The sequence below is a fragment of the Malaclemys terrapin genome, chromosome 25 (genome assembly GCF_027887155.1).
Source record: "Malaclemys terrapin pileata isolate rMalTer1 chromosome 25, rMalTer1.hap1, whole genome shotgun sequence".
In the NCBI taxonomy this organism is placed as follows: Eukaryota; Metazoa; Chordata; order Testudines; family Emydidae; genus Malaclemys; species Malaclemys terrapin.
Window position 1 is genome coordinate 15,141,737 of NC_071529.1, and position 16,763 is coordinate 15,158,499.

The 16,763-nt window shown below is 49.6% G+C and overlaps 1 protein-coding gene across 2 annotated transcripts in view; it reads right to left on the reverse strand.

Moving 5' to 3' along the window:
* The window catches only part of LOC128829094 (zinc finger protein 385C-like), a 202,761-nt gene that overhangs the window by 74,939 nt on the left and 111,059 nt on the right, over positions 1-16,763 (reverse strand). Inside the window, exon 1 of one of the 2 annotated variants that reach the window (XM_054014258.1) lies at positions 6,063-6,349. The exons of the other annotated variant lie outside the window; for it this stretch is intronic. Within the exon in view, the coding sequence (XP_053870233.1) occupies positions 6,063-6,072 (10 nt within the window). The 5' untranslated portion in view covers positions 6,073-6,349. Of the gene's footprint in view, positions 1-6,062; positions 6,350-16,763 lie in introns of those variants that run through there. 2 annotated transcript variants of the gene reach the window in all.

Sequence of the window (16,763 nt, forward strand, 5' to 3'; positions counted from 1 at the left end):
GGTGCTTACCACAGGTGGCTCCCGGCCGGCGGCGCAGTAGGGCTCAGGCAGGCTGCCTGCCTGCATGCCATGGCCCCACGCTACTCCCAGAAGCGGCCGGCTGCTGGCACGTCTCTACGCGGCCCTGGGGGGAGGGGGACAGCGTGTCTCCGTGCGCTTCCCATGCCCACACACTGTGGGGATGGTTCTGGGGGTGGGGTCAGTGTGTGGAGCCGCCTCCCCCCGTACCCCCCAGGGGCTGTAGAAACGTGCCAGCAGTTGGCTGCTTCCGGGAGCGGCATGGGCTGAGCCTGCCTGAGCCCTGCTGTGCCGCTGGACTTTTACGGCCTGGAGATCGTGATTGACTGGCAGAGACTCCAGGATAGACGGATTGGTAACCGCTGAATTGTCTATAATTATGGATTTATTTTTGCGGGGCCCCCCTTAGCCTGAGGCCCTGGACTGCAGCCCCTAAAGCCCCTGCGTTAATCCGGCCGTGCCTAAGAGTGTTACGAGACAATCACAGAAATGTGGGGCTGGAAGGGACATCAAGTCCAGCCCCCTGCGCTGAGACAGGACCAAGTAAACCTAGGCCATCCCGGTGCTCTTTCCACCAGCCCTTTGCATGTCTGCAGACTGGGATCAGGTCTCCCCCCCCCCCCCCCAGTCTGCTTTTCTCAAGACTAAACATGCCCAGTTTTTAACCTTTCCTCCCAGATCAGTTTTCTAAACCTTGGATCATTTTTGTTGCTCTGCTCTGGACTCTTTCCAATTTGTCCACATCTTTCCTAAAGTGTGGCGCCCGCCGCCCAGAACTGGACCCAGGACTCCAGCTGAGACCTCACCAGAGCAGAGTAAAGTGAGACAATTACCTCCCGTGTCTAACCTACAACCCTCCTGTTCATACACCCCAGATTGAGATCAGCCTTTTTCACAACTGCATCACACTGGTGACTCAGATTCAATTTGTGATGCACGGTAACCCCCTAGATCCTTCTCGGCAGTATGACCAATTCGCCAGTTAGTCCCCAGTTTGTAGCTGTGCAGTTGATTTTTTCCTCCTAAGTGAAGTATGTGGCACTTGTCTTTTTTGACTTTCATCTTGTTGAATTCAGGCCAATTCTCCAATTTGTCAAAGTCGTTTTGAATTCTAATCCTGTCCTCCAAAGGGTTTGCCACCCCTCCCAACCTGGTGTCATCTGCATATTCTCCACTCCATTATCCAAATCCTTAATGAAAATATTGATTGGTACCAGACCCAAGACTGACTCCTGCTGGACCCCACTAGAGACCAGTTTAACTGCAAACCATTGATAACTACACTTGGAGTATGGTCTTTCAACCAGCTGTGCACAACTGCATCTAGACCACATTTCCTGAGTCATGTGGGACTGCATCAAAGGCCTTACTAAAATCAAGACATATTACGTCTATTGCTTCCCCGCTACCCACCAGGCCAGTAACTCTGCCAAAGGAGGAAATTAGGTTGGTTTGGCATGATCTGTTCTTGACAAATCCATGTTGGCTACTCCTTATAACCCTACAATCCTCTAGGTGCGCACAAACTGATTGTTGAATCATTTGTTCGGTATCTTTCCAGGTATCAAAGTAGGGTCTATAATTCCCCAGGTCCTCCTTGTTCCCCTTCTTAAAGACAGGAACTACGTTTGCCCTTCTCCAGTCCTCTCGGGCCTCACCCACTCTCCATGAATTCTGAAAGATAACTGAGATTGCTTCAGCTAGTTCCTTCAGTGCTGGGAACAGTGGGAGAGGGCTCTTCAATTTGCTATCAGGAGCACAAGTGATTAAAAATTTCAAAAACGTTCAGGTTTGCTTGAAAGACGTATGATTAGAAATCTATGATTATCCATCACTTGGCGTCTTTAAATCAAGTTTGCTCTAGCTCACCCAGAAGATATGGGCTTGATGCAGGAATCCCTGGGCGAAATCCTCTGGCCTGGCTTATACAAGCGTCGATAGTGATCCCCCCTACCTATGAAAGGGGCTGCCAGCAGAGGAAATGTGGTTCAACAGACTCACTAGCACAGTTGAGCACTGAAATTAGCAAATGGATGTTCTCCCCGAGACTTTTCCAAGAGTTGTCCCCCTCTGATGGAAGTAACTGCTGGGGAAACTCACCCCAAAGAATATCAGAAAAAGCAAGCTTCCAGCATTTGATGAAGAGACCCTGCAAACCAAATCCCACAGCTGAAATGGGATGGAAAAAGATGCATTCGACATTATGCTGAGAACGCATCCAGATTAATTCTTTCCTCCATTAAATCCTGGCAATGACAGAAGAGCAACATACCCAGGTTTTTAAGGTAGCTAATAATGGAGAAGTAAAAACAGAAGCCATTTGTGGGGAGATAATAGTGGTGGTTGTTTTTTGCGGCATCCACACATAAAGATGTTCCTGAGAAAGCGTTATAACTGCAGGCCCTTTTGCAGATGGAGAGGAAGATTATTGGTTTAATGAGACATTACTCTTCTGGAGAGAACAGAACGCATTAGTATGCAGTCAATTAAAAGCAGCCAAATAAAATATAGATCAATAAACCCCGAATGTTTTCAGAACCCAAGCATGACGCCACCCGGCGATTTACAACATGGCTTCCTGCTGCCAAAGCCAGCCCTCTCCGATTGACCCCGCCGCAAAGGGGCAGCGCTGCCCTCCACCATACTCCTAGACGCTCCCGTTCGACGGCTGCCTTTTCCAGTCCAGAAGACTGATGCCATTCTCTAGTGCGGGTCCAGCAACTGGGCCAGCTGCGCCACTGCAAACCCGCAGTGCAAATGGGCAACGTTTCACTTTGCATCAGTGGAGCCCCCCCCCGCTTGAGACCGAGGTAGTTAGCTGAATTGCTGCAAGTTGTGGCTTCCCTTGTCTACACTGGTTCCACTAATGCCAGTTGCTGGCCAGTGACTGCTGAATCCGGGCTAATCCCAAGCACACGTCACTAAAGTGGTGCAGTTGCACGGCTGCCGCGTTTTAAGCGTAGACCTGCCCAAAGCCAAAGTGCCTGATTCTATGTGCGCTGAGGTCAACGGGCTTCCTTCTGTTGACTTCAAGGGCCATTTCAGCCAGGTGCGTGAGGAGACGCCTGCCTGTGGGCACATGGGTGGTCCCACGGGAGTCAATGAGATGCACTCAAGTCCCTGGTTGGATTGGAGCCTCAAGGGGGCACAGTGCTGCTGCAGAGATCTTCATCACAAGCCATCAGCTCGAGCACCCGCACGGCGGCACAACTCATTCAGCCGCCAGCGTGGGGCCATCGGCCCAAACGGCTGCCTGCCCGGAGACAATGGGGCTTGGCGTCATTTCGAGCCTGAAGAGAATTTCAAGTTTTGCTGACTTTGGGTGCATTTTACTTCAGATTCTTTCTAGTAAAAAAAACCAACACAGATTTCAAAACCCGGTGAGGTTCCTGCCTGCAGCAGTCAAGACAAAAATCAAAAAGAGTCAGCGGGGCAGATCCACACCTAGTGTCAACTGTCGCCGCGCCTCCGACTTCACGGGAACGACGACAATTTGACCAAGTGGCAACAACGACAAAGCCTCGTAAAGGATTCAAAAGCCTTACTTGAAATGCAGCTAATAAATCCCACCCTGGTGGAGAAGCTTGCCGAACCCAGGCATTAATACAGGCAAAGTTACTCCTCGCTTAGCCTCATTCAGAACTTTCATGGCCAGCTTTTAACTCCACATGCTAGCACTTTGGCCCTAAAATGCCCTAGGGAAATGGAATTTTTTTATTCTAATCCTTTAGATAGTCAGAACATTCTGGCTTAGAGGTTTCTCTCTCCCTCTGTGTGCTTTAAAACACCGCTTCAGAAGAGGAGGACACTTTACACACGTCAGGAAGTAAACAGAACTCGAATAAATACGCCCAACAGAATATATTCTAACAAAACCTTCGCAGTCCTGGACTTTTCCAAAATGTCAGGGTACCCCAGTGGAATACGATACTATACAAAGGGTTCCATTAAACAACCAGGCATTGACAGGATACAGCCGTTACTGCACAGGGCCCTTTGGTGAGAAATTTTCTGGAGTAAAATTATTCTCACTGTTTTGTCATTTGAGATGGAATACTGAAAAATTAGAGAGGCAAAGGAAATAGAAAGTAGAACAGGCAGGTGGTGGTGAATAAGGGAAAATATCCAGAGGAAGTGTGTTATCGTGTGCCAGGATACAGAAGAGTTGGTATTTTGAAGTTTAAAAAATACAAATATAGAGATTTCAGAACATTAGTTACATATTTTAAGCATCAAGGGTAAAGGCAAGCTATATTTTTTAAACCTGCTTTGGCTAACAAATATCCTAGATAAATATCCCGAGAACTGTTACTTGTTCCAGAAACACGGGCAAAGACAGCTCATGAAAGATGGATTATGTTTCAAACGATTACAAAAATTAAAGTGATCTATGCAAGGCAGCTGACAAGCAATGCCGTAGTTCAAAAAACCCAGCCAGATGTGCCAGTTTAATAACATCCGTGTTTCCGTGGATGCAACCGTCTTATAAAACACACACAGACATAAACGTGCACATGTACGTGATATAGTAACAATCTATACATATATAGAGAGAGAGGGAGAGAGAGGCAGAGAGCAGGAACCATCCTATACGTACCAGCTGTACAGACGTCCATAACACTGACATAAAAACAACAACGTAAGACATGGGAGTGAAATGAAAACGCAAAGCTGGCTCGTTTAATGGCATGGTGGAAAGTTAACAATGCTAATAATAAAAGCACAGAACCAGGGCTCCTACGCAAGCGTTCCAGGGACACTTTATTTGTCGCTGCAGCTTGACTCAATGAGCCTTCTGCAGCCAGAAAACACCAACTAACCAGGAGCAGCAGAGCTTCTTGCAAGCTTTTGAACCGTGTCTTCTCCCCCACCAAACCTCATTTCATATGAAGAGCACAACGCCCTGGCATCATATTCCAGGCAAGCAAAACAGAAACAGGACGATGTGCCAAAGTAAAAGCTGACCCCCAAATGAAGAGAGAGGACAAAATAAAGCTCACGTCAGCATGCAACCTGTTTCTCATAGCCCTGGGAAAAATCAATAGGCTGCAGTGAATCAAGCCCCAGCTTGAATCCCACCGGTAATTAAGATGAAAAAGCTGGGAGCTGAAGAAACAGGTTGCGCGCGTGTGTTTGGGGGGAGGCTGACCATTCTGAGGGCGTACTGATGCAAGACTTAACTGGTTCTAATAAAAAAGATACAACCTCCGTTCAAATGGGTTCTCAGGGGATGGAAATGGGGAGGGATCTGAATCCACTTTGCTTGTAAATTGCAGTTTAGGATGGCATAGTGCTGATAGAGGGGTTCAGAGAGGATCCTACAGGTTTAATTAGGCAGAGGCTATTCAGGTATCATGCTCCTATAACCAGGCACCATTTCCAAGCCAGGACTTCATAAGTTCCATGAGTCTCCAGGCTCTTTCCTGACAGCACAATAGTTCATATCAATCTCTTTGGCACTATTGACCCTCAAGCCTTTGGCCAGGCTCACGAGGGGAACACACTTCAGGGTCCGTAATCTTAGTTGAACTGGCCTCAGACCGAGAGGAAACAGGACAGTTTTTACAACTTGCACCTTGATTTGATTTCAGATTTCTGGGCTCAAGGGACTCTATAAAAGCCCACTGCAGGTGGCTGTGATTAAAGGCTGCCCCGAGGAGTGCACCTGGGACGTTAGCCGCACAAACATGCATGGACTTCCCTGAAGCATTCACAGGTATACATTCGTGGCGCTCGTCCTAGTGTGATTTCTTTGCCATCATTGCTGCAAAACCGTCCAACCCCCCCAGTGCTCTGTGCAAGCTTTTGTGATCTCTGCGTAACACGCGCCCACGAGAAGCTTCCCTCTAAACCTCCCCTCGGTTTTCAAGCCGTAGCACAGGCTGAGCTAACAGCTTGCCCACTTCCCGCTGATTAAAAAGCCGACTGCGACAGGAACCTGGGGAGGGGACTGTCCAGCTTTCCAGTCGACGGTCTATAAAAGACCACCTAGCAGGCTGCCCGTTGCTGGAAGCACGAGGAAAGGAAAGTTGCATTTCACTTACCTAAAAGCATTTTGCTCTGGCTGCGTTCCCTCCTCGCCGCTGGTATCCCCCTGTGTGTATTTACGAATGCAGCGGCATGGATCGCCACCAGCCGCCTGCTCCAGAGCTGTGTGCCGCACAAGTGCCCCCCTTCCTTGGACTGAGCCACTTAGACCTCAATTAAAAGCTTAATGCTCTACCGATCCGTGCCCTAAGGAGGGAAAAGCCACCCTCCCACATTCACTGGCCCTTCCTTAGCCCAATCAGAAGCACAGATGGGAAATTAACAACTGTAGCCTCTCCCAGCTGAGGTCCGGGCACACAGAGATGAGGTATTAACATGAAAATTGGATGGGAGGGGGTATCAGAGGAACTGGAGTGAGAATGCCCTCTCTCTCTCTCTCTCTCTCTCTCTCTCTCACGCTCTCTTCTTTCCTTTCCAAGAGGAGAGAACACACAAGCGCTCTTCTCTCTCCAACACTGGCTCGGAGTAAACCCCGAGGCTGCCAAAGCAAAGAAACTTTGAGCGGGAGAGAGACACACCCCCAAGAACCGCTCAGTTCCTCGCCCCCTGCTAGCGCCCATAACATCCTCCTCTTTTAGGGCTTGTGTTGCTCCGGGAAGGCACGATGGAGAGGCCAAGGGCAGGTGGTCAGATTCCAGAGTCACCTGGGAAGCTTTGCTCCCTGCTCTCTGCAGTGTTGCCAAGTCTCACGAGTTTGTCATGAGTCTCACGATACTGATTGTTTTCTTTAAAGCCCCAGCTCCTGGAGTCAAGTGGATCTGTGATGATTCCAGCTTTCATTCTTAAAGAAAAAGTACATTTCCAGCCCACGTGGCTGTGGAGAAAGCTTCAAAATGTGACCCCAGGGCCCCATAAAGGCTCAAAGAGCAGAAGGCAAATAAAAGAGCACCCCATCTATTGTTTTTACAGAACCTCATGATTAAGGCTACGATTTAGTCGGGTATTTTTAGTAAAAGTCCTGGACAGGTCACAGGCAAGAAACAAAAAAATCACAGCCTGTGACTAATACCATAAATACCCCTGATTGAGTCTTGGGTGGGGGGCGCTGCCGGGGGGAGCTCACGGCACCAGTGGCAGGGGGGAGTCTCGGAGGGAGGCCCGCTCTGGGTGGGAGCCCCGGGGCCAGCCGCTGCTCCGGTCACCCTGGGACTTCTGCTCAGGCAGTCCCCAGGGCCAGCTGGTGCGGCTGGCTGCGGGGTCACCCGAGCGGCTGGCTGCAGAGCCGTTCCAGCAGTGGCCGGTGTGGCTGTCCCCGGGGCTAACTGGTGGGGCGGCCCTGGGCTCAGCCACACTGGCCGCTGCAGAAGTCACGGAGGCGCCGCAGGAAGTCACGGAATCCGAGACTTCCGCCACCTCCATGACAAACACGGAGCCCTACTGATGATTTTAAAACCCATCTCGTGATTTCTGAACCGCTGGGGTTGGCGCTGCTGTCTCTGCTCATGAGCCCAGGAATGATTTGGGTTCAGGTTCTTCCACAGCAGAATGCAAATGAGGCCAAACCAGTCTCCTGACCCCACCGCCACTTCCATACTGTGGCAAGCGCGGTGGGCAACATGAAGCAGGATGTATTTGCAGGATGTAGGGCTTAGCCTGTACACTCACTGGGGCACTGTATTTGTGCAGCGCCTGGCACATTGGGATTGAGACCTGCTCAGGACTAATTTCTAAGCCCCACCATTGCGCCAGGCCAGTGGTTCCAACCTGCCCGCTGGGAGCCTTTGCCGACATTTGCACCCTGCGTCGACCACGCACACAGAGAACGCTGGCTGCCCGCCATCATCTACGGCCCCGTCGCTTCCTCCCTCCCCTCTGTTTGAAAGGCTGCGTCCAAGAGTCACTGCAAAGATAAGACGAGGAGCAACAGCAGGTGTCCCCTTCGCCGCGCCACATCTGCCAGCCAGATGTGCTCAGGATCTACGAGACGAAAGGCAGGGACAGAAGCCAAGAGGAGGGATTTGGGCTCAAAGGCTGAGCCGGACGATGATTATTATTAGTGCCTACGGACACCTCCATGAGATAACTGCTGGCAATGTTACCCAGTGACCCCCAGAGCAGCTGGCTGGCTAGTGCCCCCCAGGACACCGGTGTGCTACCAGCGACAGAGGCAAACAGCTGTGAGGATCTGCAGGCAGCGCAATCCACCCACCAAGCCTGAACGTAAACCTGGTACTGAAGGGACTGGCCACAGCTCGGACTGGGACCATTTTCCCAGACACCGGTGCCCTGGCAGGGTACCCAGCAGCTCTGCCAGACACACACACGCTCCCATGCACGCTGCTTCCGACTGCTGTCTGTAGGGTGATTGTGCAACGTGACTCAGATTCACGGCTTCATCCCCTTAGAACTCCTCGAGGTGCATTTGTGCCCACCAAGGCAACGCCCAAAGTCCCCAAAGAAAACCCGACCGCGGAACCTTCATTCAATTCCACCCTGAGTCCCTCTCCGGCGTGCTAAGGTTTGCCTGATGATCAGTGTCTTTTGGGCGCATGATTCCCCGCTAACCAGCAAGGGAATTAAAGCCAGACACGAGTGGGTATCAATTAACCTGCTCAGCGATCATTAGAAACGATTGTCCTTCAGAGCAGCAGGGATCTGTTCCCAGGGCACGGTGTGTCCAGCTCATCACGGCCACACGGGGCCTGGTTCTGTTCCCTGCTGCAGACCCAGACACTTCAGGGCGCATCTAAGGGCAAACTGGAAAAGAGCGTGAATCAGTGGCACTGGAGAGTGGACTGGTGGGCAAGACAAGGAGACAGGAGAACTGTGATGGAAGCTCTGCCACTGAGCTGCCAAGTGCCCTTGAGCAAGTCCTTTCTCCCCGCATTGTGTCACAGTTTAAAACACAGGCCTAGCCAGAATGAAACAGATCTGAGTTCCTTGTGATCCAGTAGCCTGTCTCCAGCAGTGGCCAGCACCGGATGTTTCAGAGGAAGGTGAGCCCTGCAGTAGCAATCTTCCCCCCATATTACATCTCATCTTGGTCTTAGCGGCAGCCAACAGGGCGGCTAACAGGGGAGTTTGAGAGGGAGTTTGCAGGGGGAGGTAAAGGGGGAGGCAGGAGGGCGGGGTGCGCTGTGTGCTCTGTGTCCCCAGGTGCTGTGGGCAGAGACCGCAACAGCTATGAGCCAAGCAGCAGCAGCAGACAGAATGCAGATGGCTGCATGTGGGAGCTGTGGTATGTATATAGTCCTAGCAGGAGACCCGGAACAAAGGTATGTGTGTATGAAGTGTCGCCTTATAGTGTTACTGGAGGAAAAGATTAAGGGGCTGGAGATGCAGGTAGTGACCCTGGTGGAGTTTAGACGGGGGTTTGAGCAGCTGATGGAGGATGGGCAAGGCGGGGCTGAAGGGGAAGGCTCTAGGGTGCAGGAGGAGGCAGTAGTAGATGACAGCGAGAGGGGAATGGAAGGAGGAGATCCAGGGAAGTGGAAGCATGTGACAGTGAGAAGTAAGCCAAGGAAAAGGAGGGCCAGTGAGGGGGGAATAGAACTCAGGAATAGGTTTGAGTGTTTGGAGAACGAGGTAGAGGGGCAGCAGGTGGTGACTGAAGCTGGGAGGGTGAGGAAGAAGAGAAGAGCTGCTAGTCTGATAGAGAGCGGGGAGGAGTTGATGGAGACAGCACCAATTATGGGCCACCAGAGGATACAGGAAGGCATAAGGGGGAGCATAAGGGAAGATAGGAGCAGACACAGGTCAGGACTAGAGGGATCAGAGACTAGATTACTAGATCGCACTGTTGCCAGGCGAAGGCAGGTGTATGTAATTGGAGACTCTTTACTGAGGAGACTGGACAGGCCTGTGACCAGGGCGGACCCGGAGAACAGAAGGGTGTGCTGTCTACCGGGTGCAAAGATACGCGATGTGGACCTGCGGTTGAAAAGGATCCTAAAAGGAGCAGGTAAGAACCCCTTGATAATCCTTCATGTAGGAACGAATGACACGGCTAGGTTCTCGTTAGAGAGAGTCAAGGGAGATTATGCCAGGCTGGGGAAGACTCTCAAGGAGATAGAGGCTCAGGTTATCTTTAGTGGGATTCTGCCTGTTCCAAGGGAAGGGCAGCAAAGGGCTGATAGGATTGTGAGGATAAATAGTTGGCTAAGGGAGTGGTGCTATAAGGAGGGCTTTGGGATGTATGGCCACTGGGAGGCTTTCGGGGACAGACACCTGTTCTCGCGGGATGGGCTTCACCTGAGTAGGGAAGGAAATAGACTTCTGGGAGGGAGGCTGGCTCATCTTATCAAAAGAGCTTTAAACTAGGAAGTTTGGGGAGATGGTTGGGAGATGCACAGTTAATCTCCACGCCAGTTTCCAGTACTGAAAAGCTGAGTGTAATAAGAGGAGACATAGCCGGGGAGATGAGATTGGACATAGGAGGGACAGGGGGGACGAACACAAAGAGGCCCGCAACATACAGTGCTAGTAATGGGAGACAGGCTAAACGACATACATTAGGCTGTTTGTACACCAATGCGAGAAGCCTAGGTAATAAAATGGAGGAATTGGAGCTCTTGGTCCGAGAATTGAAACCGGATATCGTAGGAATAACTGAAACGTGGTGGAATGGCGGTCACGACTGGAACGCAGGTATGGAGGGGTATGCGCTGTTTAGGAAAGACCGGGATAAAGGTAAAGGTGGGGGGGTGGCATTGTATGTCAATAGTGAAATAAGCTGTAAAGAAATAATAGTGGATGGAATAGATAACACAGAGTCCGTCTGGGCGATACTCAAGCTGGGTAAAAGTACTACTAGAGCCTCTCCGGGGATAGTGCTTGGGGTGTGCTATAGACCGCCGGGATCGACCCAGGATATGGATAAGGAATTGTTTAATGTATTAAGGGAGGTAAATACTAATAGAAACTGTGTAATTATGGGGGACTTTAACTTCCCGGATATCGATTGGGGAACAAACGCTAGTAGCAATAATAGGGCTCAGATGTTCCTAGATGTGCTTGCGGATCAATTCCTTTATCAAGTGGTAGCTGAGCCGACGAGGGGGGAGGCCATTTTAGATTTGATTCTGGTAAGTAGTGAGGACCTTGTTGAGGAAGTGGTAGTGGGGGACAACTTGGGCTCCAGTGATCATGAGCTAATTCGCTTTAAACTAAATGGAAAGAGTACCAGAATTAAGTCAAAGACTAGGGTTTATAATTTTAAAAAGGCCAATTTTAACAAATTAAGGGGACTGGTAAGGGAAGTGGATTGGGCAAACGTATTAAGGGACCTAAAGGCAGAAGAAGCCTGGGATTACTTTAAGTTAAAGATGCAAGAGCTGTCAGAGGCCTGTATCCCCAAAAAGGGAAAAAGATTACTAAGCAAGAGACTTAGACCGAGCTGGATGAGCGACCGGCTGAAAGGGGCGATTAGGAAAAAACAGAAAGCGTACAAAGAGTGGAAGAGGGGAGGGATCAGTAAGGAAACTTACCTTAGCGAAGTCAGAGAATGTAGAGATAGAGTGAGAAAGGCCAAAGGCCGGGAAGAGTTGGACTTAGTGAGGGGAATTAAAAGTAATAGTAAGAGGTTTTACAGCCATATAAATAGGAAGAAAGCAAAGAAAGAAGAAGTGGGACCGCTGAAGACTATAGCCGGAGAGGAGATTAAAGATAATCTAGGCATGGCGCAATATCTCAATGAATATTTTGCATCGGTGTTTAATGAGGCCAATGAAGGTATTAGGGATACTAGCACCGTTACAGAGGGGCATACGGGATGGGGGATTACCGCATCCGAGGTAGAAACAAAACTAGAACGCCTCAATGGGACTAAGTCGGGTGGACCGGACGATCTTCATCCGAGAATATTGAAGGAATTGGCGCGGGAAATAGCAGGCCCATTAACGACTATATTTAATGAATCTGTAAACTCGGGGGTAGTCCCGTTAGACTGGAGAATAGCCAATGTGGTTCCTATTTTCAAGAAAGGGAAAAAAAGTGACCCGGGTAACTATAGGCCTGTTAGTTTAACATCAGTAGTGTGCAAGGTGCTGGAGAAGATTCTGAAAGAGAAACTAGTTGAGGACCTTGAAGTTAATGGCAAATGCAATAAATTACAGCATGGTTTTACGAAGGGCAGATCGTGCCAAACGAATCTGATCTCCTTCTTTGAGAAAGTAACGGACTTATTAGATAAGGGAAATGCGGTGGACCTAATATACCTGGATTTCAGTAAAGCGTTTGATACTGTACCCCATGAGGAACTATTGGTTAAAATGAAAAACATGGGGATCGATATGAAAATCCAGAGGTGGATAGGGAATTGGTTAATGGGGAGAATGCAGCGGGTCGTATTAAAGGGTGAATTGTCGGGTTGGAGGGAGGTTACTAGTGGAGTGCCTCAAGGTTCGGTTTTGGGACCCATCTTATTTAATCTATTTATAACTGACCTCGGGACCGATTGCAGGAGTGGACTGATAAAGTTTGCGGATGATACGAAGGTGGGAGGAGTTGCAAACTCAGAGGAGGATAGGGATACTCTGCAGGGAGACCTGAATGAGCTTGTGAATTGGAGTATCAGAAATAGGATGAAATTTAATAGTAAAAAGTGTAAGGTGATGCACTTGGGGACGAATAATAACAATTTTAGTTACAAGATGGGGACGCATTGGTTAGAAGTAACGGAAGAGGAGAAGGACCTAGGGGTCCTTGTGGACCGCAGGATGACTATGAGTCGGCAATGTGACGTGGCGGTGAAAAAAGCCAATGCGGTCTTGGGATGTATTAGGCGAGGTATATCTAGTAGAGATAGGGAGGTCCTGCTTCCGTTGTATAAGGCGCTGGTGAGACCTCATTTGGAGTACTGTGTGCAGTTCTGGTCTCCGATGTTTAAAAAAGATGAACTCAAACTGGAACGGGTGCAGAGAAGGGCGACTAAGATGATCAGAGGAATGGAAAACCTGTCGTATGAAAAGAGATTAGAGGAGCTTGGGTTGTTTAGTCTGACAAAGCGAAGGCTGAGGGGGGATATGATTGCTATCTTTAAATATATCAGAGGGGTTAATACAAGGGAGGGAGAGGAATTATTCCAGTTTAGTACTAATGTGGACACGAGAACGAATGGATACAAACTGGCCGGGGGGAAGTTTAGGCTTGAAATTAGACGAAGGTTTCTGACCATCAGAGGGGTGAAATATTGGAACGGCCTTCCGAGGGAAACGGTGGGGGCGACGGACCTGTCTGGTTTTAAGATTAAGTTGGATGAGTTTATGGAGGGAATGGTTTAATGATAAAACATAGTAGCCAAGGAAAACCAAGCAATGGTACATGAACAGCATAATGGCCAACAAGGGTCAGGCTGGAGACTCTTGCCTATATGCTCGGGGTATTACTGATCGCCATATTTGGGGTCGGGAAGGAATTTTCCTCCAGGGTAGATTGGCTGAGCCTCTGGAGGTTTTTCGCCTTCCTCCGCAGCATGGGGCAGGGATCACTAGCAGGAGGGTCTCACCCGATTGAAGTCACTAAAACACAGGATTGGGGACTTCAACGGTAGAGTCCAGGGAAGGGTCTTGCGGCCTGCAGCATGCAGGGGGTCAGACCAGATGATCATAATGGTCCCTTCTGACCTTAATGTCTATGAGTCTATGAGTCTATGAGTCTTTAACAGAGATTGGCTTCAGCCCTGAAGAACAAGGTTTAATATTCCTTCAACATTTTTCTTAGCTTGATTCTGATAACTCCAGATAGTCTCGCTCTCCATATGAACGTCTTGACCCTTTTTGAATCTTGCTTCGTTCTTGGCCTCAACAACTCCCAGTGGCAATGAATTCCACTGTCTAATTATGCACTGCATCGAAAAAGTATTTCCTTTCACCAGTTTCTCCATCTGTAAAATGGGATGATGACACTCATCTGCTTTTGCAACAAAGTGCTTTGTGATCTAGGAATGAAGAGCACGAGAGAAGAGCTAAGAATTAGTTTTTTGTGTGGAAGATCAGATAATTGGGAGAGTTTGGTAAAAATGTGCCTCTTTCAGTTTAAAAACAAATGCAAAGAAACAACCAACCAACAAGAAGCCAAACCCTTTTCTGAGGGCATCCATGGATACATGCAGCTTCATTTAGAACAGGTCACGTTTTAATGCAAACGCTAAAATTATTACATTTTGTAAAAGGCCTGAAGCCACTAGAAACATTTAGCACAGTGCAGTTCAGTTTGGGAGTCTCTTTTCTCTAACTCAACCAGACATCCAGCTGATATTCGGGAACCGTCAGCAAGTTCAGATGGCAAATCCAAGCCCTGCTCTGTAACAAGAGTTCATGGCAACTAATTGCTGGGGAATGAATGCAGCAGCACACAGCATTAGTGCATCGCATTGACACATGCTGACTAAGGCAGCCTCGATTATCAAGCGCTGGGGACCGATCTTGACATATGAAAACACAGGCAGCAACTGGTCTGAACTTCGGGATCATTCGCACTTCCCCTGCCTGTTTTGCAGGGCACTGGGTTCCGATGTAAAAAGCGTTAAGAGCTGGAACTGCCCCAGGACTGAATCAGAAAAACGTTTACAGGCTCCTGTGTGCGCGTCTGTACACCCGCACGCACATGGTCCGCACGCACAAGAGTTAGTGACAGTAAATTTAGACTGGATACTTGCTAATCTGCCATTGACAGCTGGTCCCTGACGGCCTGTTACCAGGCCCTTGTTGGGCTATTTAAGTTTAATATTAACTTGCTTCATGTCATCAGCAGTTTGGCAATGACTAATGTAGGCAAACACTGAAGCTGAAAGAGGACGCAGAGAGTCACAGAGTTTAAGGCCAGAAGGGACAATTATGGCTTTACAGCCCTGTGGTGTCTCCAGCTTTTCCATGCTGTGATTCCACCTTCCATGAGAGGATAATGGAACTTCCTCCCATCCCGCCACAAAGAAAGGGAGTGGGGGTGGCATCCTGCCCAGGACCTGTTCATACCCGCCAGGGGGTTGACACGCTCAGGGTGACAATCCATGACTCCTGCCTCTCACAGGCCATAGCATTTCACCCCACAACCCCTCTGGCAGATGGTATTTCTCTCTCCTCCTCCCTAAGCGAACGCGCAGCTTTGGAGTCGGGTATCCACTGGGACAAAGGCTGCAAACTGGCCCTCGGCCACTTTCATCTCCAGCCGAGATGGGACTTCTAGTGAGTTTTATATTTTTAGGATATAGCTTTGGAATGGAGTATGGACTTGCTTTTTGTCTGGGGCCATTCACTGAACTGCGCTTGTCTCCTGAGATATTTCATACCTAGATAGAGATTTCCTCTCTTGCCAGGGCCTGACTGATTGGAATTGACTGAATGTGCTTAAAATGGATTCAAGGGCATCACGTGTGCATTTGGGGAGGTGGGGAGGGGAGATCATAATAGGACAAGGCTGCACTGAAGAGGCTGGACTCTAAGGACCAGCTGCAGAAATAAGCCTATCACAGGTCACAGTTTCAGATAGTTATTTTTATTGCCCCTTCTTCTGGCGCCAGCATGACCCAGCCATGGCCTTGCAGGTTGGCATCCCAGTGAAGGAGAACTCATTCATGCTGAGTTTGGACACATCCTTAGTATAAACTTGCTCTATTTACTCACCTGCACCAGTCTTGGAACGAGACAGTCCAACAGCAAGCAGGGTGATCCCCTCTCCCCAAAATCTCAGTCCATCCCCAACGCCCCAGGCAGCAACGGCACTTCCAGAACTGACCCTAACCACATCCCAAGGCGGAGAACAAACCCTTCACTACCCACACAGCTTCCCCTCCCCCAAAGCCGCCGCCTCACAAAACAGGTTATGTAACCCAAAAACTAACCCAACGGCTCAGATCCTCAAAAGTATTTAGGTGCCTAACTCCCCTGGGATCTGGGCCAATGTCTTCCCAAGAGTCCAAACTAGCTCACACACTAAGGAAAGGAACTTGGAAGGCGATGTCTAACAGCGCCCCCTGGAGATGCCCCATAACATTATGGAGGCAGCAAACAAGCGAGCTGGGGCAGTGTGGGGGAGACAGGGTAACAAGTAATGGAGGAGGAGGAGTACAGGTTTTAGCTGATCAGTAACAGTGAGACTTGCAGCTCTCCCCCTGCCCAGCAAACCTCATGTTGCAGCTTACTGTCTGCATTCTGGAAGAGGGGAATTTTTGGATTGGGGTAAGCATTCACAAAAACACCCCCAAACCTCACTGCTTTTCTAGGTTGCCTAAGTGCGTCTGTTACAGAGGAGCCTGAAATCCAGGCAAGCAAAATTCAGATAAAATGGGGCAGGGGGGAAGGCAGCAATGAAACGACTCTTTAAAATGTCAGGGAATTTTTGGATGAAATGAAACGGTGCCTCTTTGCTCATCTCTAGCCACGTGTCTCTGCGTCTCAGCGGACAGCACAGCTGTCACCAAGGGTGCGTCTGCACTCTGAGCTGGAGGTGTGAACTGCAGCTCAAGGAGACGTAACTAATTCTGACCAAGCCACAGAATAGCTCCCACGGCGTGAGCAGCGGGCGAGGCTAGCGGCCCGGAGTACATGCCTAGTGTCTCAGACGCGTCCGTACTTGGGGTGGCTAGACCCTTCCCTGTCGCGGCTAGCCTGTTTTCAGTGCACCAGCTCAATCACAGCAAACACAGGTATGGCTCCTTGGGTTGGGAATTACAGCCCAGCTCGAAACGCAGACATAGCCAGAGAACGGCTGGGTCCGGTGCGAGCACACTGGGGGCGAGGGGGGAGCCAGTTCAGCAAAGC